Genomic DNA, 26,396 nt, shown 5'->3' on the forward strand with positions numbered 1-26,396 from the left:
TTACATGCTTTCTACATATTTCTTACATGCTCCTAACATGCTTTCTATGTGTTTCTAACATGCTTTGCACATGCCTTCCAACATACTTTCTACTTGTTTATGATCCATACTGTACCTCTGGTTTTCATGGTGTCTCTGTTGTCTTTTTCTCTGTCATGCTTCTCTGCACCAGGTGACTCGGGCATGTCTTCTTCAATGGCTTCATCAGACTCACACGCCTAAAAACAAATAACGATCACATAACTTACATTCAAGAAGTTTTATTCAATTTTAACTCTTTTTCCTACAATAGTAAAAGGTTTCTGCAAGAAAGGTGCTGAGTGAGCGAGATTTCCTCTTTGATGAATGTGATGTTTGTTAATAAGAGTGTATTAGAATACATGTTATCAGTCTATGCAGATGACCTCCTCCCAAATACAGTATATGTCTCGGACATGTCCGTCTCGGTCCGGGCTGCCATCAGTACTCTCTGGGCTTTTGGAAATGTGTCTGGTTGCAAGTTTAAATGGGTAGAGGTGAAAGGATTCCTATAAATTATGCTGCAAAGAAATATCTCTGCACAGTTTTCCCTTTGAAAATACCTCGCAAAAGTTACACATACTTGGACATCCAGGTCACACATACGCCTGCAGACCTTTATACAGACAACTTTCTTCCACTGTTGTCCAGAATCCAGGGAGATTTTGATCGCTGTTCCTTACTTAATTTATTTACAGTGGCTCTTGTCAACTCTGTTAAAATGAATGTTCTTCTGCAATTTTCCCATTTGTTCTAGTGTATACCACTTTTTCTCCCTCAGTCCTTCTTTCGCAAATTAGATTTAGTCATATTTCGGACTTTATTTGGAATAAAAAGACTCACAGGTTACATAAACAATATTTACAGAGACCCAAATCATCGGGGGGATTAGCACTACCAAACTTTAGATTTTCCTAATTGGCCACCGACATTATAATTCTTAAATAATGGCTGAGAAATGAAGCATTTCATCTCGCTCCATTATGGCTGGTTATCCAGGCTGACTAAACTAAACCAGTTTCTCTTAGGGCTCTGGTTTACTTTCCCATCCACTCTTCTACTTCAGCTTTTACGAAAAATTCAATCATAAAAACCTCATTCAGAATTTGGGTTCAGTCCAAGTGAACAGTTTACAGACTATTTCTAGTCGTGCACCCATCACTTCTAATCATGCTTTCCCTTTCTCTCTTGTTGATAGTGCCTTTCTAAGAGGGTCAAGTCTGGGGATCAACAACATTTAAGAATTATGCATCACAGCACTGTTGCCCCTTTCCAGCAACTTTCTGACAAATGTTCACTGCCTAATCAACACTTTTTTAGAGATCTACAGATCCGCAGTTTTGTTGGTAATACTTTTCCCATGTTTCCAACTGACACAGTTTTAGATGCTTTTTTACACCACTTCTGGCTTTAAAAGGATCAATTACAGCTGAATTTCCACCAGGGATCAATAAAGTACTTTCTATTCTATTCTATTCTATTTCCAATACAATTTTTCATTTACGCCCTCAGTCTCTGAAATCAATTAAATCATTTTGCGAGGATGACTTAGAAGTGACCCTATCTGAGGAGACCAGGACAGAGATTTTAAGTAGAGCTCATACGTCTTCTATTTGTGCTAGACACAACGTTATTTAATGCAAGCTAATACATCATACCTAAAATACCAAGGTTGGCTAAGATGTATGATGGAATATAAGTATTATGTAATCAGTGTCAACAGTCTCCAGCTAACTTAATACATTTGTCTTGGCTTTGCCCATTCCTGTGCAATTATTGGACTGAAATGTTTAATAAATTGTCTTTGGTAATTGGAGAAAAGATCAAACTAAATCCTTTAGGAAAACTATTTGAGGTAGCCTGTATGTCATCTTGTCTTGGCAAATCCAAAAAGAACTTGGTAGCATGTAGTACTTTGTTGCCTAGAACAGTGGTCCCCAACCACCGGTCCGCGGCCCGGTACCGGTCTGCGGACCGATTGGTATCGGGCCGCAAAAGAAATAATTTTTTTATTTTTTTAAATAAATTATTAAATCAAAATAAAAAACACAATATATACATTTTATCAACATAGATCAATACAGTCTGCAAGGATACAGTCCGTAAGCACACATGATTGTATTTCTTTATGAACCCCCCCCCCCGCCCGGTCCGTGGGACAAATTTTCTAGCGTTGACCGGTCCGCAGCTACAAAAAGGTTGAGGTCCACTGGCCTAGAAGACTCATTGTGCTAAATTGGAAGGCTGCAGTGCCTCCCTGCACCACCCGCTGAATTAGACATATTCTTTACGTCATTAAATTGGAGAAAATTAGGCTGACATTGAGCGGTTGTTCTGTGAAATTTCAGGAAATATGGGGTGGATTCCTAAAATATGTATGAGAAAGTTATCTCAAATTTAACCCTGATTGAAAAGTAATTGAAATGTAGATAATAGAAGGGCCTTTTGACTGCTTTTATGTATTGCTGCACCGTGTTGGGGACATTAAGGAGTGCAGTTATCTGTGGCTTCATGACAATATTAGCCTTTACTTATTTGACGGCATGTTTTTTTCCTCTATTTTATTATCTTTATTCTATTTTATATATAATTATTGTGAGTTTCTTGATTAATGGGAGAAAAAAGAACATTTGACGTGCGTTTCTGGACTATGGACATCAAAATGCAATGAACAAGAGTCAGTGTTAGTCCATTGAAGTGTATATGTATTAAGAGGGGGGTTTCTCACAGGGCTGCTGACGGTGTCCCGCAGTGTTCGGTACCACTCGTTGACAATGACGTCATTTTCAGAATGAATCAGCAGCTCCGTGCCTTGACGGGTCTTCAGCTGCAGATGCATATTAGTAAATGACTCTTAAATGGCTGATAGTAGCGGTGATATTGAAGCTTAGTAGGTTTTTCAAACCTCGATAACGTGTTTCTTGCTGGACTTGTCTCTGGAGGCCCATTCCACAGAGCTGCCCTTCAGGTCCACTGTCAACTCTGGTTTGGACTGACCACCACCAAACTGCACACAAAGAAAGATGGTGGATTATCGGACACAAAACACCCTAAAAGGATCTGTATTGATTGATGAAATGTAAACACCACAGTGGAAGTCATCCCTTTCTCTCTCCCTCTCAGAAAATCGTTATTTATCATTTGTGGCAACACTGAGTAGACAGGTTTGGAACGTAACCCCTGCTATAATTGAGAAAACGCAAGTAATAAAAAGTGGTTGCTCAAGTTGATGTCATCACACAGTAAAGCACTTTGGTTGACATACTGTAAGATACAAGGGCCATGTTCGTTTATGTTGACATGTGTTGTAAATGTATTAAATTCTTCATGATCACAACAGCAACATAACTACTGTGTAATAATAGTGAAGTGAAATGAAATGAATTATATTTATATAGCGCTTTTCTCTAGTGACTCAAAGCGCTTTTTACATTGTGAAACCCAATATCTAAGTTACATTTAAACCAGTGTGGGTGGCACTGGGAGCAGGTGGGTAAAGTGTCTTGCCCAAGGACAGATTGCCAGTGACTAGGGTAACGGAAGCGGGGATCGAACCCTCAAGTTGCTGGTGCGGCCACTCTACCAACCGAGCTATAATAATGGTTCTATTATAATAATAATAGGACAATTTTAAAGCGGGTTACAAATGCTCTAATTTAGCTGCTGACATAAGCGATTACATATTGCAGGGGTGTCAAACTCAAATACAGACTGGGCCAAGATTTAAAACTGAACAAAGCCACGGGCTAAGGTTGAACAAATTAACCCTTTAATAAGGACTCAAAAAAGTTTTGCATTGAATATTGAACAAGCAAAGCTTATATAACTTTATAGTGACATGAAAAATCGAGTTTTAAATACTAATATTAATAGTAAAAAAATATCAATGGCATATCAAATAAAATTTAAATAAAAATTGAATGCCTCTTTTCTATTTGCAACCCTCTGAGGTAAATATCAAAATAAACTTTTTCCACAGGCTAATAATACATTTGCAAATAAAATAACAATAACAAATTAATCAAACATTCAAGCCTTGTAGTAGCAAGAGAAAGTGCATGAATAAAACATTAATTATTGCTTGGGGGGGCTATATTGTAACGTCCCGGAAGAGTTAGTGCTGCAAGGGGTTCTGGGTATTTGTTCTGTTACTGAGCATATGTTCTCCCGAATCGTGTTTGTTATTCTTGTTTGGTGTGGGGTTCACAGTGTGGTGCATATTTGTAAGATTGATAAAGTTGTTTATACGGCAACACTCAGTGTGACCTGTATGACTGTTGAACAAGTATGCCTTGCATTCACGTGTGTGCGTGTGTGTGTAAAAGCCGCATATATTATGTGACTGGGTTGGCACGCTATTTCTATGTAGGAAAAGCGGACGTGACGACAGGTTGTAGAGGACGCTAAAGACAGTGCCGTTAATGCACACCCCCAATATTGTCGTCCAGGTAGAAATAGGCAGAAATTCGGGAGAATGTTTACCCCGGGAGATTTTCGGGAGGGGCACTGAAATTTGGGAGTCTGGGAAAATCGTGAGGGTTGGCAAGTATGAGTATTAGTGGTGAATGCGGTATATATGTGGTATAAAACCAGCGGGCCAGCTCTAATGTTAATTTCATATTGCCTCAAGGGCCAAATGAAATTACACGGCGGGCCAAATTTGGCCCGCGGGCCAGAGTTTGACACCCATGACACATTGCGTCGTTGGCAGTTTTTTATTTTTTGAAAACTATTACTAATTTACTCTTAACATCTGGTTACTTTCGGTTTTAACATAGTTGTATCTACATTTCTGTTACAATGTACAAAGTACTTATTCTTCTGTTGTTTGGATACTTTACATTATTAGTTCTGGGCGATACTACAAATTTAGGTTTCGATCCAATACCAAGAAGTTATAGAGGTTGTATTGGAAGTACCAATGCTGATACTGATGCTTCAGAATTTTCAAGATCATTGAATGATTATCAGACCAAAAAAACCAGTATATCGGTCCAATAATATCAATTATATATTCCATTTTACAAGATACAATATTTTGAATTGAAGTCAATAGTTCAAAATAACCAAAGATAAGCAAAAAGTACACTTTGTGCTGATTTAAATCATTTGAATTTTGGCCCTAATACTTTCCTGTGTCCAGAGACTTATTTCCTGAGTGTGTAAATATAACGAAAACGACAAATAACAATTTTGTGGTTACAAAAAAATATTGATTTAAAAACTGTAGTATCGACCATACACTGCTGCTATACTTGGAATCGTTACTGTCGATATTTGGATCGATCCATACACTCCTGCTTCCATTCAAGAGCTCTATTGTGCTGTTAGCATGGCTTATTGTATCCTCCTGTAGTGGAGCATGTTTAGCTATTCCTCGTCCTCCAGGGATAACAATACTTGAAAACAACAGATTAGGCAACGATTGGCGACTTGGAAGCGGCTTTGCACTGTGTTGGGACGTTAGCCATTGGTGCACTTGCGAGAAGGCTACATTGTGTTGAGGAAGCGACCGTCTGCTTGTCGCTGTCAAATTTTGCGGGACCAAGCTAGTAATGTATCATCAACATGCATTATCACTATATGACAATATTAAAAGTTCTATCATACGCCAAATGTATATCTTTAAATATAGTCTATATCGCGCAACCATACTTCCTATCCAGTGCAAAGTAAGATTTTAAAAAAGCATGGCAGTATTAACCTGAATCCAAACACTGCTACTTAAAATTACACTAATTACATTTCCTTTTAGATTGAATGATCTATGCATGTATCAAAATCAAATTATCATTTTAATCAAAACATACAAGGTAATTAGGACAACAGCTCAGTTAGATAATAGTAGAAAATATCATGCAAAAAGTAAAAACACAAAAATAAATTAAAAACATCAACAAACAAAAACTTTATCATTGCCCATTTTCCCTATGTCTCTGGACAAAGTCCCAAGGGAATGTGCTAGCAATAGACTGGATTATGTTGACAACAACTTCTATCGATGTGACATGAGCCAAGATAATCGTGTTTGACTGTATTATAAATGTATTTTTGTTGTAAAATGTCTTTTGATGAATGTGTACATTTGATTATTTTTAAAGAAAGTGAGACAATTTGGTTTCCCATGTTTTCATGTTAGGTACTATTACTATCGAACATGACAGAATCAAAATGTGCTGTGCCCTGCAGACGCGCTGGCAGAAGTAGGAGTATAAATCAATGTATCCCCAGGTTGCACCAGTACGATGCAATTAAATGGAGACAGCTAACAAGACACTGGCAGTAAAACTGTGAATGTTTGAGTGACGCACCCAGCTTGTCCCGCCTCCCTGGCCTTTGGCAAAGAGTAAGGTGGACCCTTGCAGAACTGTCCAAGAGGAAGTCCAGTTCTTCCTGCAACAGACAACCCGGAAGCCAATTATTCCAGAGGAGTGATTTTATCGTGCAAAAAAACCTTCCAAGTTTCACCCACCGAACTTTCTTGCCGTTCTCTGTAATCTTTGTCATGTTCAGCACGCCGCATTTCTCTGAGGGCTACAGAGAGGAGGAAACAGAAGACTTTAGTCGAGAAAAAACACAGCAGAGAGCAGGTTAGACATGCATCACAGCAACAAGCATTGATCATCACAGCAGGATGACTGCAGTGAAGCCTGCACTTAAACACCAGCAGCAATGCCACCTCCCAAACGAGCACAACACAGCAAGCCTCAGATAAAAGCTTTGCACTTTGATCCCCATTTCCCAAAGCGGCATACGCGAAAAAGAGGGAAGCAGACACGTTAAAGTCAGCACAAATTCCACTCACTGAGTATCAGACAATTTCAAAGAAAAACCCAAGTAAGTGATTTGAGCACAAAAGATGAACCCAACTGTTGAGTTGATTGCGATTCCGATGTTAATGCTACAAAAATGCTACAGTGAAGTATATTTCGTAGGTGAAGTTCACATTCGAAAAGAAGTGCAGATGTCTGGAATCTTGTAATTGATATGACAGCTTGTGGAGGCTCGGCATGGCACAGCGGCTTGGTTTTTCCTTTCATTTGTCATCTCGGTACATCCCAGTACAAACGCCCAGCAAGTCCCTGTAAGTTCCTTGCTGAGAAAAGGCTCATTGTGTGATTCAAAAAAGCCTTCAACAAAGAAAGTTTCCACCTTGGTTTGTTCCTCAGAAAGACCTACTTCTGCAGTCTCATTAATAGTCACCTTAAGTGGATTTCCAAACCAATGTGGGAACCTTGCAAGAGGTTGGAATAGGGGTGTCCAAAACTTTTCCGGTAAAGGCTATTGTACATACATACAAATTAAAGGGGGGCCACTTTGGTAGATCCTATACACAAAGGATGCTAAAACCCATTCAGTGTAGACCAGTACATTCTAAATCCACTGCTTCAGATGAGGGTGCTAGTACTCCCTGGGCGTATTCATATATATGTAAAAACAAAAACAAATACATACAATCATATGTAAAAAAAATATATATATACATACGCACAAGCATATACAGTATATACAGATACAGTATAAACGCATCCATCCATTATACCGCTTGTCCCTATCGGGATCGCGGGGGGTGCTGGAACCTATATCAGCTTCATTCGGGTGGAAGGCAGGGTACACCCTGCACAAGTCACCACCTCATCGCAGAGTATATACATATACAGTGGGGCATAAAAGTATTTAGTCAGCCACCGACTGTGCAAGTTCTCCCACTTAAAATGATGACAGAGGTCTGTAATTTTCATCATAGGTACACTTCAACTGTGAGAGACAGAATGTGAACAAAAATCCAGGAATTCACAATGTAGGAATTTTAAAGAATTGATTTGTAAATTATGGTGGAAAATAAGTATTTGGTCAACCATGTAAAGCTCTCACTAATGGAAGGAGGTTTTGGCTCAAAATCTTTCGATACATGGCCCCATTCATTCTTTCCTTAACACGGATCAATCGTCCTGTCCCCTTAGCAGAAAAACAGCCCCAAAGCATGATGTTTCCACCCCCATGCTTCACAGTAGGTATGGTGTTCTTGGAATGCAACTCATTATTCTTTTTCCTCCAAACACAACGAGTTGAGTTTATACCAAAAAGTTCTATTTTGGTTTCATCTGACCACATGACATTCTCCCAATCCTCTGCTGTATCATCCATGTATCCATTTTGGTATAAACTCAACTCTTCCTGTTTGGAGGAAAAAGAATAATGAGTTGCATTCCAAGAACACCAAACCTACTGTGAAGCATGGGGGTGGAAACATCATGCTTTGGGGCTGTTTTTCTGCTAAGGGGACAGGACGATTGATCCGTGTTAAGGAAAGAATGAATGGAGCCATGTGTCAAGAAATATTGAGTCAAAACCTCCTTCCATCAGTGAGAGCTTTGAATGGTTGACCAAATACTTTTTTCCACCATCATTTACAAATAAATTCTTTAAAATTCCTACAATGTGAATTCCTGGATTTTTGTTCACATTCTGTCTCTCACAGTTGAAGTGTACCTATGATGAAAATTACAGACCTCTGTCATCATTTTAAGTGGGAGAACTTGCACAATCGGTGGCTGACTGAATACTTTTTTGCCCCACTGTATACATACATGAATACACAGTACAGCGTGGCGCAGTTGGGAGAGTGGCCGTGCCAGTAACCTGAGGGTCCCAGGTTCGATCCTCAGCTTCTACCAACCTAGTCACGTCTGTTGTGTCTTTGAGCAAGACACTTCACCCTTGCTCCTGATGGGTCGTGGTTAGCGCCTTTCCTGGCAGCTCCTGCCATCATTGTCCGAATGTGTGTGTGAATGGGTGAATGTGGAAATAGTGTAAAAGCGCTTTGAGTGCCTTGAAGGTAGAAAAACGCTATACTACTGTATATTGCTATATTTTATAATTGCGGTAAATGTTATGTGTAAAATGAAATCGCAGGAATGTTTATTTAACACAATTACTGTGATTTCACACACATAATTTTAAAATGTTATAATCATATGTATTACTACATATTTGTGCAATACACAGAGGACTAACAAAAAAACCAATTTGCCCATCGGCCTGATTTTGGACACCCCAAGGATAAACCATGCTGCTTGATACTGCTGAGGAGCCTGTTGTGGGGGGTTACTAACAGAGTTTGGGCGCTTAGGAGAAGAAGAGCTGGAGTCTGAGTCGGATGAGGGGGACTTGGGGCTCAGAGGTGTGTCCTAGTGAGGAGACGAGAACACAAACGATCACACGGGTTAATAACAACACATTTAAGGAGAGGGTGGGTAGGTAGTCAGTGAGATCGTATAACAAGTGTCTTTTTTTAAGCATTATTCAAGGAATGCTCAGATCAGCATGCTACAATTTCTAACTTTATTTCTTAAGCAGTTGTCCATCTACAATGGGACTGTATACGTACGTCCCTATATATGAAACAAACATTATACAATACAATAATTCTGCAATTTATGAGCTTAATTTAATTAGCTCAAATGACAGTTCTTAACTGAACTCACTCGTATCTTAAATCAATGTCTCCCATTGAAGAGAATTTAAATCGGTTTAATCTTTGCTTTGCTTCTCCAAAAAAGCACAATTTGTAACATGCCTTTTAAAAAGAACAACAAACTTTTAAGATGAGAAATATTATATAAAAAAACAATACAATAGAATGTAATAACAACAGTGGTTTTGTAAAGTAATGTTATAAAGTTTTTCATTGGACTTTCATTGAAGCATTTCTACCACATAAACTGTCATATACGCATCGCAACGGTAATACGATAATACGATAGACCTAGTGCTTGTCAGGGGCATCACCGTTTCCAAAGTTACGATACTCCCGTACTCTTGGATCCTCTTTGGACTGGACTCTCGCGACTGTGTTGGATCCATTGTGGATTGAACTTTCACAGTATCATGTTAGACCCGCTCGACATCCATTGCTTTCCTCCTCTCTAAGGTTCTCATAGTCATCATTGTCACTGACGTCCCACTGGGTCATTATTGTCACCAATGTCCCACTGGGTGTGAGTTTTCCTTGCCCTTATGTGGGCTTACCGAGGATGTCGTGGTGGTTTGTGCAGCCCTTTGAGACACTAGTGATTTAGGGCTATATAAGTAAACATTGATTGATTGATTGATATAAATGTATGACTCTATAATCTCTGAATAGAAAAGTTTCTTGGTGAAATGTAAAAAACTTTAAATAAATACATTTGTCATTTATCACAGTTGTTTTTTTTTTTTGGTTCACATTTGACTTAGTCGCCTGCGGGGGTGTGATCTCCAGGTGGGATATGTCCTACTTCCTCAAGTGCAGCATCTATCCACACTGTTTAAGACAGAGGTTTTGTGGAATAAAAATCCGAAGAGTGCAATGCACAAACACAATAATTCTGTCATGTGATTGTCATCATTCAAAGTGCACATTCTACTGACTTGCTGCTTGTACGGGTTTGTCCGGAATCGCCCAAGTTGGAAGAGGGGCTGCAAAGCAACCAATCTAAACCTGAATTCTCTGTCTTTTTCTTAATAAAGACGTTTACTGAACAGTCTGAGAAACAACTCCAACACAACACATTAGACTTGTGATCACGCAGCATGACAATTAAATGGCCAGTAAACACGGTGGTATTATTTAAAAACACAAAACAAAAATCTCGTATCAAATTGACAAAAGTGAGGCACCTTGTCGTTGGGTTCTTGAACGTAGGTGCTGTGTCTCCAGTTGGTCAAGACGATGGGCTCGACTGGTCTTCTGTCTAGACTACGGGTCTTTGGGGCATCTCCTGGTAGCTGTGACAGGGAATGGTTGTACTGGAGGAAGAGATGGAGAGTTAAGTGAACTGGAATGCCTGGTAGAATATTTGCTTAATGCTTTTGAATGAAACGAACACAGTAAATTGAGTTGCATAAGTAAACCTTACCTTTGGGAGCTCCCACTCCGACCTGGAACCGTCTGCGTTGTAGTAATATGGGCGACCTTGGTCATCAACGTGCTTTAACCACTGGTGGGGGACACAGTATTAAGAATTAGAGACTCTCACATGATGTGTTAGACTTCATGATCACATGCTGTGTTGTACATGAGGCAGGTTTTTTTCAGCATACTCGTTTTTTTTATTGGCCACTGGACTTGATGTGTTTCATGTATTCATAAGTATTTCATACATTATTGGGGTAAAATAAGCTTGGACACCCCATTTTTAAATGAGCATGAAAACCAATCGCTTGTACCGTGTTTTTCGGATTATAAATTGCAGTTTTTTTCATAGTTTGGTACGACATATACTGCGGAGCGACTTATGTGTGAAATTATTAACACATTACCGTAAAATATCAAATAATATTATTTATCTGATTCGCGGAAGAGACAAAGAAAATGTCAGCAATCGTCACACACACGTCAACCAATAAGAATTTGGCGGGGGAGGGTCATGGCAGAAGTGCATTGTGGGTCATGGAATTCTAACTGCTATATGCTATATGATACTGCCGTAGCTATTAAAATGAATCATTTCATCGTTGGCGGTTATAAAAACTGAGAAGGCCTGAACAAAAATTGGACCGAAAAGGAAATCATCTACTGCAGATTACAAGCTGGACGTAGTGAAATTTGCAGGAGAAAACGACAAGAGGAAGCGGCGCATATCTTTAGAGTTGGCAGAGTTGTTTAGAAGCGACATCGAGGAAGAAGATTTCATCTGATTTATCGATTAGGAGTGACAGATTGTTTGGTAAACGTATAGCATGTTCTATATGTTATAGTTATTTGAATGACTCTTACCATAATATGTTAGGTTAACATACCAGGCACCTTCTCAGTTGTTTATTTATGCATCATATAACGTACACTTATTCAGCCTGTTGTTCACTATTCTTTATTTATTTTAAATTGCCTTTCAAATGTCTATTCTTGGTGTTGGATTTTATCAAATACATTTCCCCCAAAAATGCGACTTATACTCTAGTGCGACTTACATATGTTTTTTTTCTTCTTTATTATGCATTTTCAGCCGGTGCGACGTATACTATGGAGCGACTTATAATCCGAAAAATACGGTATTAACTTCAGAGACAGGGTGGCAACATTAATGTACAACTGTAGGGGGGGACAGAATAGGAGCTAAATTGCGACTTGAGGGACATTTTCGGCCTACAGTTAATTTTTCTATTAGCATATACTAAAAATGAATTGATTATTAATGAGATAGCTAATCAGACAATACAGTAATTTGCTTGGGAGACTCCTACCATAAGGGAAATTATGCCAAATGTAGCTCTATCATTGCGACACACAGTAAAGAGGAAGCTGAAGAGCTTAATGCAGCAGGTACCTTCTCATTAGTATAGTCGCTTATGTACAGCGTGTGGCCGTACTCATCCATCTCCTCCGACCAACCGCGGGGCGGGGAGCCATACTGACTGTCTGACTGGCTAGAGTAGGCGCTGAAGCAGGTGTCCTCTGACGACAGAGGCTCCAGGCGGCCGATGGAGAGTGACAGGTAGGGAAAGAAAGATGGCGATAGCGACAGAGGAGTGCTCTAGCATGAGTGGAGGGGGAAACAAGAGAAAAAAGAAAGGAGAAGTCACCTTTCACCAGCAAAGAAGCAAAGTCCACAGGCAATTAAAACACCGTAAATGCCCAAACACAAAATTAAAAGACATTTGCAGCAGCGTCAGAAATAATCTAATAATTCAGAAAGTCAGATGAAAAGTTAGCTCTAGCCTGTAGGGGGCACTGTGGCACAGACAGTCAAGAGACTTGCTGATGATTCACTCATGAAGTGTGTCAAGTGTGTGAAAATGAGAATAAAAGGCAAAACTGACCAAATACGCACTTTCTTTACGGCTTTCTTCTTCTTTTTTTTTTTTACGCAAGTTTTGCTTCTTAATGATTCACAATAGGGCTGGGCGATATGGCATTTTTTTAATATCTCGATATTTTTAGGCCATGTTACACGATATATATATATCGATATTTTGCCTCAGCCTTGAATGAACACTTGATGCATATAATCACAGCAGTATGAGGATTCTATGTGTCTACATTAAAACATTCTTCTTCATACTGCATTAATATATGCTCATTTTAAACTTTCATGCAGAGAGGGCAACCACAACTAAGTCAATTGACCAAAACTGTATTTATTAAACAGTTATTTAGCAGTGGCAAAAAAAATCATGTCATTTCAAAGCCGAAAGTGCAAGATTGTCAGAAACATTTTAAAACAAGCTATTTGTGCACTTTTGTGCATGATGTCACTTAGATGACATATGAAAACAACAATAAATTCCATCCATCCATCCATTTTAAACTGCTTATTCCCTGGGGGGTACACCCTTGACTAAATCAAAGTGCACTTTTTGTACAGAACGCCACTAAAATAGCTTAAAATAAATGAAGTGCACTTTTGTGCATGATGTCACAAGATATTTCAATAAGTGTCAAATAAAAATGATATTTCAATAAGTGTCAAATAAAAATGAGCTGCATAATAGGAAATCAAACCCTTCGCTATGTGGTAGGTTCCTGCGGACGTTATCTGCTTCTGTTGTTGACAATTTTTTTCATACGGTGTTGATGTGGAAATGGTTGCCTCAGCATTTTGTTGGTGTGGCACCTAACGGAGATGTTGACATGCGGAGTTTCAAGCATTTATAATTCAATAGCGGGTGACATTTCAAATGATGCTACAAATTACCAGTGCTGCTACTTTTTGTAGCAATTTTCTGCCCCACACTTTACAAATTACGGTTGTCCGTTCGACATATTCCCGCTTGAAGCCAAACCCTCCTCAGGCGATGGACCCCGTGCTGTTTTTCTAGGGAATCAATTCTTCTTCCTTCATACCAGATTCACACCTTCTTTATCTCGTATTACCACTAGCACGACTCCGCTGGCACCACAGCTAACGTTACCCATGTCGCTACCTCTTTGCTCGGCAAGGGTGTGTGACGTTGCGCGTGCGTCAGTATGAGACGTATGTAAGAAGGTGCCCTTGTTTAAGTCTCTGTGAGAAGGAGAGACAACAAAGAATGAGAAACGCCTGTCGTGTAATGCCCGCAGCTAAAAGCAACTGCCTGAGAACGTATACTGGAATATCACGATATAGTCATTTTCTATATCGCACAGAGACAAACCCGCGATATATTGAGTATATCACTTATATCGCCTAGCCCTAATTCACAACATGAGAAGCATTCACAGGGCACGTCACAGCTGACTTAAGATGCTTAAAATGTTAAAAATCATTTTTTTAAAACACTACGTACTGTGTCACATGAGAACAGACAGTGTGTGATGAGTGTGTATGTGGAGTCTCCCCCAAACCAACCTCAGTGCTCTCCCCCGTGCTGGTGTTCTCTCCTCGTGAGCTCCCCATGCCGGCATCCCTGGCCCGTGGGGGCTTCCAGGTCCTCTCTTGGGTGTAGCGGTTGTAGTAAAAGTGTCTGCCATGCTGGTCTCTGTACATCTCCCAGTCACCCAGCACCTGTAGGGGGGAGCCAGAGGGCAGCGGGGGCATAGTGGACTGGGTGATCTTCAGCTCCTGCAGGTTACTGTAGACAGGCGACTCGGGACGGCTGCGGCCCGACGAAGAAATCGCCTGATGGGAAAGAGGAGGATGGAGAATGGATTAAAGGCCCTGTTGTATAACAGGAGGGTCCAAACGTTTTCCACAACATGCTGAAATATCCTAAGATGCAGTGGACATTTTTACATTTCTGATTAGCCAAACATTTTTTTTTATATATATGACTCTTTACACTCCAAAAACAGGCAATACGAATTCTACACAAGGTGGGATATTGTGACCACACAAATATTTTATTTTTACAATCTAAATTATTAAAACTGCCTGATCTAGTTGATTTTAATACAGCTCAATTACTATTTAAAGCAAACAAAAAGGTTCTACCTGCCAATATTCAAAAACATTTCAAACACAGAGAAGGAGTTCATAATCTAAGGGGGTGTAGTATCTTTACTATTCCAACATTAAGAACTACGAGGAAAAGTTTGTGTGTGTCTGTGCGTGGAGTGAAACTTTGGAACGGATTGGATGTGGGGCTCAAGCAATGTCCAAATGTCCATCAGTTCAAAACAAGATACAAAAAAATGGTATGGGCAATGTATATGAATGTGAACATGGATGCCTAAGTGTTAAACTCCATCACTGACTAATAATCCATCCATCCATTTTCTACCGCTTATTCCCTTTTGGGATCGCGGGGGGCGCTGGCGCCTATCTCAGCTACAATCGGGCGGAAGGCGGGGTACACCCTGGACAAGTCGCCACCTCATCGCAGGGCCAACACAGATAGACAGACAACATTTACACTCACATTCACACACTAGGGCCAATTTTAGTGTTGCCAATCAACCTATCCCCAGGTGCATGTCTTTGGAAGTGGGAGGAAGCCGGAGTACCCGGAGGGAACCCACGCATTCACGGGGAGAACATGCAAACTCCACACAGAAAGATCCCGAGTCTGGATTTGGACCCAGGACTGCAGGAACTTCGTATTGTGAGGCAGATGCACTAACCCCTCTGCCACCGTGAAGCCCCTGGCTAATAATAATAATAATTATTATTATTGTTGTTAATATCATCATTATTTTATATGTATTATTGTCATAATTTATTGTCATTGCTATTGTTCATATTATCATTATTATTGTTATCATTATCGTTAATATTATTGTTGTAGTCATTGTTGATATTATCATTATTATTACTTCTATGACATTACCTAACTAGTTAAAATATATGAATTAGTATCAATAAGAGGAATACATTGAATTGTGTGTGTGTTTCAGTGTGTGTTTGTGTATGTGTGTGTGTGTGTACAATCCTATATGCAATTTGAGTAATACTAATATTCTGCAAATGTATAAACAAATATGAATTCTGACTAAAGAATTGGTGCCGATGGAAACTAAGAAAAGGGATTTGGGTACACTATCTGGAGTACAGGGCAGGCAAGGGGGGGATCTTATGTTCGTGGATAACTCCTCTGGCAGGGGGCTCCCCTCGTCTCTTTTAATGCACAGCATAGGACACATAATAAGTACACTATCTGGAGTACAGGGCAGGCGAGTGGGGGATCTTATGTTCGTGGATAACTCCTCTGGCAGGGGGCTCCCCTCGTCTCTTTTAATGCACAGCATAGGACACATAGCAAGAGTGGTCCTCAGGTCCTGTTGATCAGGGGCAATAGCTCCACAGCCACAGATCCACTAATAACCACTAATATCACAGTCAAAATGAAAGCTTGTTCCCATAGGCACCAAAAACTGTTAATAATGTATAGACAAAAGTGTATATTATATATATTATTATATATATAGTATTTATATAGGTGTGTGTGTATATATATATGATGGATGTGTGTGTATTTTGGGTATATGCATGTGTGTATGTTTGTGTATGTATGTGCTTATGTGTGTATATGTATGTATATTATATATATATATATATAAGTTGTGTATGTGTATATATATGTGTATGTTTGTGTATGTGTGTGTGCATATGTATATATGTAAGTGTGTGTGAATTTAAATGTATTATATATAGATAATCTATAGCGTCTACACAGCAACCACTGAATTGAATTATATTACAAATATTATTGTATTATATATTGTATATGTATTGGGGTGGGACCTAATACGTTTACTTCTTCCCACTCCCTTTTGAGCCAATCTTGACATCTACAAAAGATTAGTGGCATGTAATGTTTACAATGTAGGTGTAAATATAATGTATATATATATTTCTTTCGTATTTTATGTCATTCTTTTGTTTTGTTTGCATGGATCAAAATAAACAATTCATTCATTCATTCTTTTATATGGCTTTTTATATCTAACTCTAACCAGTTAGCCATGATGCGCTGGAAAGTGTGAACAAGTCAGTTAATGTAGGCTGCACTCTCGCCTGTTCTCGGTCTGCTGGCGTGGTTAGCTCTAAGCAGCAGGCTAACCACAGTGCGCCAGGGAGCGGCCGAGCTAGCGGTTTATACGGAAATCTAAAAAAAAAAAATACCACTTTGGCTATAAAAACAGCAGAATTCCGCTAAAGAGCAGACATTTGGGACGCCTGATTTTTATCGAGCCGCCCACCGCTGTTTACATTTAAGAGTTTACAGATTACTGTGTACTGTAGCATATTTATTCATCGTCCTGCAGTGATGATATTTATAAGAATCATAGTTTATGTGCTGCCATGGAAGCAAGAAATAGTGATTTAGCCGCCAGCGAGCTAGTCAAGATACAGCAGTGCATTGAAGATGCGTTCATTCACTTGTCAAATTTTCAGGACAGAGCTTGAATGTGTCATCAACATACATTGTCACGATTATAACGATAGAATAAAAAAACTGTATCGTTGGACAAATTGATATAATTTACATAGTATATCATCTATATCGCCCAACCCAAACTTCAACTTACGGGGGAACTGCACTTTAAAAAATGTTTTGTCTATCATTTACAATCATTATTAAAGACATGAATGACGATGGATGGATGTAATGCATTCTAAAGATAAAATAAACGTAAATAAAAGCCATTTAATGGGAGCTTCACTATTCCGCCCTTAAAATTCTATATACAACCATTCAAAAACCGCAAACAATACTACATTTACATTTTGTGGTTTGAATATTACCCAAGTATTAGTGATATTGTTATTATAAACTCCAACATAGACAAACTATAGCGGCGCCGTGATCACTAGCGTTTGTCACTATGTTTACATCATTGAGTGGTCTGCTGCTTCCTCACTTCCTTGCTCCCTGTAAGTTTATTTTAGATCATAAATCGCACATCTCACCTGGACAGAAGAAGTCTGATTAGGTATTCGGAAAAGTTGGTACACTTTGACCGCCATTTAGTACCTGAAAATGGCCAGATTGACGCAAAAAGTCCCTCCACCCCATTTGTCGTGAGGATTATGAGACATTCTTCATTTAAATGGGAATGTATGAACATCCCAGCAGTCGGCATCGTTAATGACAGCAGACTTTGCACAGTAAGTGATGTTTTTGTTGTTTGTTGGCTCTCATAAAGTATGCAGTGAGTAATAATCAGTGATAAAGGAAAAAAAAGCCAATTAATGAGCAAAACACCGAAGTATTAAATGTTATTATGAATGTGCCCGTTACTACATAACATATATACTTATATGAAACCTCAATGGAGGTGTTTGGATGTTTTTTTAAGGGCTTTGTAGTTGGAATTGCCCAGCTCTTATAGGCTCTTTTGTAAGCAAACGTTTGATCACTTTTATATGATATTTAGAATGCATCCATCCATTTTCTACCGCTTATTCCGTTCGGGGTGGCGGGGGGCGCTGGTGCCTATCTCAGCTACAATCGGGTGGAAGGCGGTGTACACCCTGGCCAAGTCGCCACCTCATCGCAGGGCCAACACAGATAGACAGACAACATTCACACTCACATTCACACACTAGGGCCAATTTAGTGTTGCCAATCAACCTATCCCCAGGTGCATGTCTTTGGAAGTGGGAGGAAGCCGGAGTACACGGAGGGAACCCAAGCATTCACGGGGAGAACATGCAAACTCCACACAGAAAAATCCCGAGCCCGGGATTGAACCTAAGACTACTCAGGACCTTCGTATTGTAATAAAAGCATCCATCGTCATGTCTTTCATGATTGAAAAACGTTAGCCAAGATTCCAAAAAAGTGCTGCTTCCCTTTAAAAGGCTGCATAAGTCCACTCTAGACAGTTCTAATAAATGTGTTTTTCATACCTACTGTTGTTCTGTAAGTAATTAAGCCTTTTCTAACATTCCACACTACAAAATACTAAAGATTATAATATCGGTATCGTATTGGAAGTGAAAAAGCTGTATCGGGACACCCTTAGTAGTTCAATCAAGTAGAGCAAAAGAAAATACTCTGAATTGCCCATGAGATGTTTATCATACACTCCCTTGTTCTACTCTATCTGGGCTTTGACCATTGACCATATGAGGCAAAGGTCGAGACAGAAACCGGGCGATGCATGTGTTGTGTGAAGTGTGGAGGATAGAGGAAGGAAGTCAGTGAGTGATGTTGTATAGCAGAGGCAAGAAAGAACTGTAGAAATGAAGAAGTGAAACTGGCAATCCGGACAACTTGTCCAAGCACGTCCTGGGAGCAGAGTGGGCACACACGACAACGAACTATAAACTAACATATTACATTTGCTTAACCTGATAAATGTGGTATAATATGGGGAGTAAAAGACAAATACAATGTGTGTGGATGAGGGATGGGCGATTTGGTTAAAAATCCATATTGTGATATATATTGCAGCCTCCTGCAATAATGACATACATCACAATATATTATTTGGTATGTAAATGATAACTAAAACATTTCAAAACTTATTACAAAGGCTTCTAATTTAGTTGCTGACGTAAGCGGTAACATATTGTGTCGTCAAAACTATTCATCTACTTGTTAATTAACTGTTAATATCTGATTATTTACTGTTTTAACTTGTTTATGCCTATACTTCTGTTCAAATCTATTAATCACTTATTCTTTTGTTGTTTGGATACTTTACATGAATTTGGTGCAACACTAAAAAGTTGGGTGTCCACTAGGATTGCTGATTTAGAATTGGCATTGCTGCACTCTAAAGGGACATTAGCCACAAGTGAGGACGTTACATTATATTGAGGATATGTTTGTTCGCTTTCGTTGTCAAATTTGTGAGACACAGCTAAAATGCGTTATCAAAATGCATTACCACGATATAACAATAGTATGAAAGTTCTATCATTGGCAGCACGGTGGAACAGGGGATAGTGAATGTGCCTCACAATACGAAGGTCCTGAGTAGTCTCAGGTTCAATCCCGGGCTCGGGATCTTTCTGTGTGGAGTTTGCATGTTCTTCCCGTGACTGCGTGGGTTCCCTCCGGGTACTCCGGCTTCCTCCCACTTCCAAAGACATGCACCTGGGGATAGGTTGATTGGCAACACTAAAGTGGCCCTAGTGTGTGAATGTGAGTGTGAATGTTGTCTGTCTATCTGTGTTGGCCCTGTGATGAAGTGGTGACTTGTTCAGGGTGTACACCGCCTTCCGCCCGAATGCAGCTGAGATAGGCTCCAGCACCCCCCATGACCCCAAAAGGGACAAGCGGTAGAAAATGGATGGATATTGTACAAACCCCGTTTCCAAATTAGTTGGGATATTGTGTTAGATGTAAATATAAACGGAATACAATGATTTGCAAATCCTTTTCAACCCATATTCAGTTGAATACACTACAAAGACAACATATTTGATGTTCAAACTCATAAACTTTTTTTTTTTTGCAAATTATAATTAACTTAGAATTTCATGGCTGCAACGTGTGCCAAAGTAGTTGGGAAAGGGCATGTTCACCACTGTGTTACATCACCTTTTCTTTTAACAACACTCAATAAACGTTTGGGAACTGAGGAAACTGATTGTTGAAGCTTTGAAAGTGTAATTCTTTCCCATTCATGTTTTATGTAGAGCTTCAGTCGTTCAACAGTCCGGGGTCTCCGCTGTCGTATTTTACGCTTCATAATGCGCCACACATTTTCGATGGGAGACAGATCTGGACTGCAGGCGGGTCAGGAAAGTACCCGAACTCTCCTACTACGAAACCACGCTGTTGTAACACGTGGCTTGGCATTGTCTTGCTGAAATAAGCAGGGGCGTCCATGATAACGTTGCTTGGATGACAATATATGTTGCTCCAAAACCTGTATTGGCCATTCAGCATTAATGGTGCCTTCACAGATGTGTAAGTTACCCATGCCTTGGGCAGTAATACACCCCTATGCCATCACAGTTGCTGGCTTTTGAACTTTGCGCCTATGACAATCCGGATGGTTATTTTCCTCTTTGTTCCGGAGGACACCACGTCCACAGTTTCCACATACAATTTGAAATGTGGACTCGTCAGACCACAGAACACTTTTCCACTTTGCATCACTCCATCTTAGATGACCTCGGGCCCAGCGAAGCCAGCGGCGTTCCTCGGTGTTGTTGATAAATGGGTTTTGCTTTGCATAGCAGCGTTTTAACTTGCACTTACAGATGTACCAACCAACTGTAGTTACTGACAGTGGTTTTATGAAGTGTTCCTGAGCCCATGTGGTGATATCCTTTACACACTGATGTCGGTTTTTGATGCAGTACCGCCTGAGGGCTCAAAGGTCCGTAATATAATCGCTTACGTGCAGTGATTTCTCCAGATTCTCTGAACCTTTTGATGATTTTACGGACCGTAGCTGGTAAAATCCCTAAATTCCTTGCAATATAGGTCGTTGAGAAATGTTGTTCTAAAACTGTTCGACAATTTGCTTACAAATTGGTGACCCTCGCCCCATCCTTGTTTGTGAATTACTTAGCATTTCATGGAAACTGCTTTTATACCCAATCATGGCACCCACCTGTTCCCAATTAGCCTGCACACCTGTGGGATGTTCCAAATAAGTGTTTGATGAGCATTTCTCAACTTTATCAGTATTTATTGCCACATTTCCCAACTTCTTTGTCACGTGTTGCTAGCATCAAATTCTAAAGCTCATGATTTGCAAAAAAAAAATGTTCTTCAGTTTGAAAATCAAATATATTGTCTTTGTAGCATATTCAACTGAATATGGGTTGAAAAAGATTTGCAAATCATTGTATTCCGTTTATTTTTACATCTAACACAATTTCCCAACTCATATGGAAACGGGGTTTGTATATCATCTATATCGTGCAACGCTATAGTGGGAACTTACATAGCCTAATACAATGAGGCCAATTCTATAAAAAAGTTGAAAAGGGGCTGAGCCCTATGGTGTTTGACATTAACCATGGAAGTGCAAAGTCGGAATTGGGAATGACGTCACAGCAGAGTTATGAGCCTTCCAGTTACGAGGTCGGAAATCAAAATAATCTTGTTTAAATTTCTGACGAGAAACACGGAAATTTCGACTTTTCCAGTACAAGTACAAGGCACCGGTAGTACAATACATGATTTTAAATGTAGTTAGGGTGTGTCAATATTGCTTACCATCAGTAGCTACTTTTCAAAATGTTGCAACAGGTGACGCAGGTGGCAAATTTGGAAATACTTCAGCTGCACTCAGTCTAACCAAAGTAACATGACATTTAGTTGCGCCAGCGTGTTGCCACTAATGACAGCACATCTCCTCACGGAACCAAGTCGGCGGGCTACTTGTCATGATTGTTTCATGCTGGCATTACAACAGCGCCACAGGGAGAGGGAGGTGGCGGGGAAGTCATTAATAATAGTTGAGTCCCGCGGCTTTTTTATTGCAGCAGGATCAATTGTGCTGAAATATGCAGAAGGCCTGCAAACAGCTGGAGGTTGGAGACTTGAAATATTAAGTGGACAGGGAGAAATATGGGAGAAGTCAGTAGCTCAATAAAGTGTGGCGACGAAAGAGAGGAAAGCCTGGAAGTTTCAAGTAATGCAGAATGATTACAAACAGGACAATTTACCTCTGGTGGTGGGCAAGTTGCAACGTCCTCTTCGTGCATGGAGATTGCACGAAAAATACTCCTCAATCGGACCCCTGCCATTCTACCTCAATTGACTCCAGTACGCGCGGTATTTTACAGGCTCCTTTTCTCGCCATGCAGAGTGAACATGAGATTTAGTGAGTGGACGAGTCAAAAGAGGAAGTCGTGCCAGTCAATCAACTGTTAAGACAGCAGGAAGCTGCGATCTTTTTACAACGACATCAACAAAACCACATCCTTCTCTCAAGGTCGTTTTCAAATACAAAATTGACAATTCCCCAAAAGCCCGTTTTTAAAACAAGGAGGGCTTCCCTTGAATTAGCATCGCCGACAGCAGCAATAAAGTCATGGCTAAATAACTTCTTATGTAACTAAAGGCAACAACGGCTCATAAAAATTGCATGGCGAGTCTCTGAACTTCATTACAGGATCAGTATATTAGCGAACAGCTGCTGGTGGACATCTGCTGCTAACAGACTGACCACCTCATCAATACTGAGCTGCAAAAGCACAAAGTTGCGGAGGGACATTAGGACTGTGACCCCTGGCTCTGACAAAGCACCGCTCGTTGAAAGCGTGCGGGGCCATACGGTAAAGTTGCTAAGAAGACACTTTACATGTCTTTATGCACGACGTAGCGCTGATGTGGGAGGAATTATCAACAAGATTTTAATGGCGCAAAAGTCTGTTTCCTTTGCAGCAGCGGCCCTTAGGAACGACTTTACATCCTTACAATGACAGCCAGCCAGAGGATATAATTTCCAATCTCAGTACAAGTTAGACTACACTTCCCTGAGCAGCACTTGTCAGGGTGATGTAATACCTTCGTGATGATTGCCATGAGAATGTGCTTTGACAGATTTTGCTCTGCGGTGTCGGCTGAGGTTGATCGAGGTTAGGAGGTTTGACAGCTAATAGGATGTGCAAGGACTGACCATCACAAAGCTAGTTTACTTACTAGACTGCGAATTCATATGACACTTTAGTTTAAGAGAGGGGTCTCTAACATTTATCCACCCAGGGTTGCAGACAGAAATTAGTTTTTAAACACATTTTGATACATTATGCATTAAAGATGTTAACACTAATTTGATTCAGGTCAATATAAGTTAATGGGGTAATTTTGGCAGCGCGATGGTAGAGGGGTTAGTGCGTCTGCCTCACAATATGAAGGTCCTGGGTTCAATCCTTCGCTTGGGATCTTTCTGTGTGGAGTGTGCATGTTCTCCCCGTGATTGCGTGGGTTCCCTCCAGATACACCGGCTTCCTCCCACCTCCAAAGACATGCACCTGGGGATAGGTTGATTACCACTAAATTGGCCTTAGTGTGTGAACGTGAGTGTTAATGTTGACTGTCTATCTGTGTTGGCCCTGCGATGAGGTGGCCACTTGTCCAGGATACACCGCCTTCCGCTCGGTTTCAGCTGAGATAGGCTCCAGCACCCCCCACGACCCCGAAAGGGACAAGCAGTAGGAAATGGATGGATGGGGTAATTTTGTGATTATGATTTTTTTCTACATTTAAAACACTTCCTTTTGGTCTACATAACATGTAATGCTGGTGCTTTGGTCCTAAATTTCTGACTGTCTCTTCAAAATGCGCCATTTTGTTGGCAGTCTTACTTATATGCCCAAGTCCTCCTCCAGGCCAAGCTCCCTTTGAGTGCCCCCCGTCAGCCATGTTGTAAATTTTAGTGTTTCCATTTTGAGTCTACTGACAGATATAAGTTAGAACCATGCGCTACTTTTAAAAATTATTAGAAATGGCAAAAGCAGAGGATTTTAGGATGCATGTGAATGTACGAATAGTCAGCCCCACAACAAGAGGACAGAGAAAAAAATTAACTTAATGACTACAGCTTTGCAATACAATTGGATAAAAAAGACGGACTCACAAAAACCTCTTCAAGTAAACCTTTACTGTATATGGAGATATCCTCAGACCTAACAAAGGCAAAATACCGCACAAAAGTCTGATATTCCAAGCGATTCGTTTGAAGCAAGTTTCGGAGAAAGCAAGATTGTTTTATAAATGTCTCCTCCATGCCTCCTTGGGTCGATTTAAAAAAAAATACGGACTTACAAAGATCCCAAAGACAAAAAAAACAAAACGGATACCAACAGGCAAAGTTGATTTTGCATACAGTAATAGGACCTTGGTTCTCAAACTGGGGTACTAGTATCAGAAGGTGGTATTTAATAAATGTATTAACAGAAAATAATGTTGATGCCAGATTTAGTACAAGAAAAACAGAATGTTAAAACCACCTCAAGAAAAAACTAAAGTCATACAATAATTTTGTATTTTCATTTAAGAACACATATTTACTATATCCCAAAAGAGGGCACTTCAAGTTGCTAATTATTTTATGCGCACAATGTGGTTCTCCTAATTAAGTTGTTTGTACTCTTATTTCCATGTGCTTTAAACACAACCACTGGAGCGGAACACTGTTTTGGACAGTAATAAATCAGTATCTGATTTATTACTGATTACATCTTTTTCAACACCAAAAACTACAGCCCCGAAATATTGTTATTGTTTTCATTTCGTTGCCCGGTCCTCTATCGTCTGACCAATTAGAAAGTCTGTGAGTGTGTCACATCCAGGTTGCCAGTTACGCACAGCCCTCTTCGTCGAGCTAATGCCACTGGTAAAGTTACGTAACACGTCAGACCTTAGTATATCTAAAAAGCGTTGTTACGATGCTCAACTTACTCATGACAAAGCCAGGAACAAAACAAGCATTTGTATCGGGGATGCTTTTGAAAGATGGAGAGTATTGCAAACCTGTGTTCCGGGCCAGAACGTAGCGACCTGTTTAGTACAGTACGTCGACTCATCTAGCTCTGTGCAACCTCTCTCTCAGTGTTTTCTCCCCCTCCGTGTTCATTTGTCTCGTATCCCCTTGTCGCCTTCCAACAGCATTCCTTCGTTCCCGCGTCACGAACTGTATGTCTCGTCTCCCCGTATTCCCTCTGGTTCCCTGGCTGCCTCTTGGATCTCGACCTCTTGCCTGGACACAGACTTTTGATGCCTCGCAATTGCCCCCGACTTCCTGCCTGTCTCTGGACCTTTGAGCCTGCCTTGCCCCTTTTGAACTTCCGCCTCTCGCTCAACACTCTCGGTAACACTCCTCACTTAATCGCTACACATAGTCACACCCCAAAAAATTGTATTAGTTTACACACTTCATTTGTTATTATATATATTAATAAATATAGAGCTAAACGACATCCCTGCTGTATGTGCCGTCTTCTTCCCATGTACCGTAACAATTTAGAAAAAACGCCAAGAGGCAATAAAACAACTTTCCGGGACGAAAATGCGCCCTTTGTCGCAGTTTGGACAGCCCTTGTTTGAGTAGTGTTTACAATAGTCCACTATTAAATCCACAACGAGACTGCATGCTTTCTAGAACACGCTGAGTAGTGAAGCCACAATCCCGCATGACGCAGCAGCAATAAAACCGGCTTGAGGGTACACCGCACTCAAGCAAGCAAATCAGCAGCCAGCTCAGTCTGCAGCATTGCATGCTCCTAATTTCCAAATTTTGGACCATAGTGGGAGTTTGTGTGTAGAAGAGAATAGACGTGCAGAGTTGCTGGCAGTCTCGAATAAAGCAGCATGATATCTGTAGTGCCTGGGGGTCTACAGTGGAATAACAATCAGGTGGTCCGGTGTTCGCCTGCAGATAAATCACAGCTGACACTGTGATAGGCAGCATGGCAGGAAGGCAGCACACCTTCAGGCATCAAAGCTAATATTGGAAAAGGAATTGCTGGAGATGCTTTAAAGGTGACAGTCTATATTTAGAGTGAGCTGCAGCGGGATTTGAACACTTATTATGTCTGACTAAGTAACATCCCTGT

At 40.3% G+C, this 26,396-nt stretch overlaps 1 protein-coding gene across 4 annotated transcripts in view; it reads right to left on the reverse strand.

Annotated features, from left to right (window-relative positions):
• LOC133568699 (rho GTPase-activating protein 12-like) overlaps positions 1-26,396 on the reverse strand; it is an 85,465-nt gene that overhangs the window by 11,854 nt on the left and 47,215 nt on the right. The window contains exons 3-12 of one of the 4 annotated variants that reach the window (XM_061920791.1): positions 14,331-14,600; positions 12,330-12,536; positions 10,920-11,000; positions 10,681-10,809; positions 9,135-9,209; positions 6,491-6,552; positions 6,330-6,411; positions 2,924-3,025; positions 2,747-2,845; positions 116-218 (exon numbers count right to left, since the gene is read on the reverse strand). In XM_061920791.1, the coding sequence (XP_061776775.1) occupies positions 116-218; positions 2,747-2,845; positions 2,924-3,025; positions 6,330-6,411; positions 6,491-6,552; positions 9,135-9,209; positions 10,681-10,809; positions 10,920-11,000; positions 12,330-12,536; positions 14,331-14,600 (1,210 nt within the window). The remainder of the gene's footprint in view (positions 1-115; positions 219-2,746; positions 2,846-2,923; positions 3,026-6,329; positions 6,412-6,490; positions 6,553-9,134; positions 9,210-10,680; positions 10,810-10,919; positions 11,001-12,329; positions 12,537-14,330; positions 14,601-26,396) is intronic. The other 3 variants (XM_061920792.1, XM_061920793.1, XM_061920794.1) reach the window with 3 other exon arrangements.

This window comes from Nerophis ophidion, linkage group LG14, assembly GCF_033978795.1.
Source record: "Nerophis ophidion isolate RoL-2023_Sa linkage group LG14, RoL_Noph_v1.0, whole genome shotgun sequence".
Taxonomy (NCBI): Eukaryota; Metazoa; Chordata; class Actinopteri; order Syngnathiformes; family Syngnathidae; genus Nerophis; species Nerophis ophidion.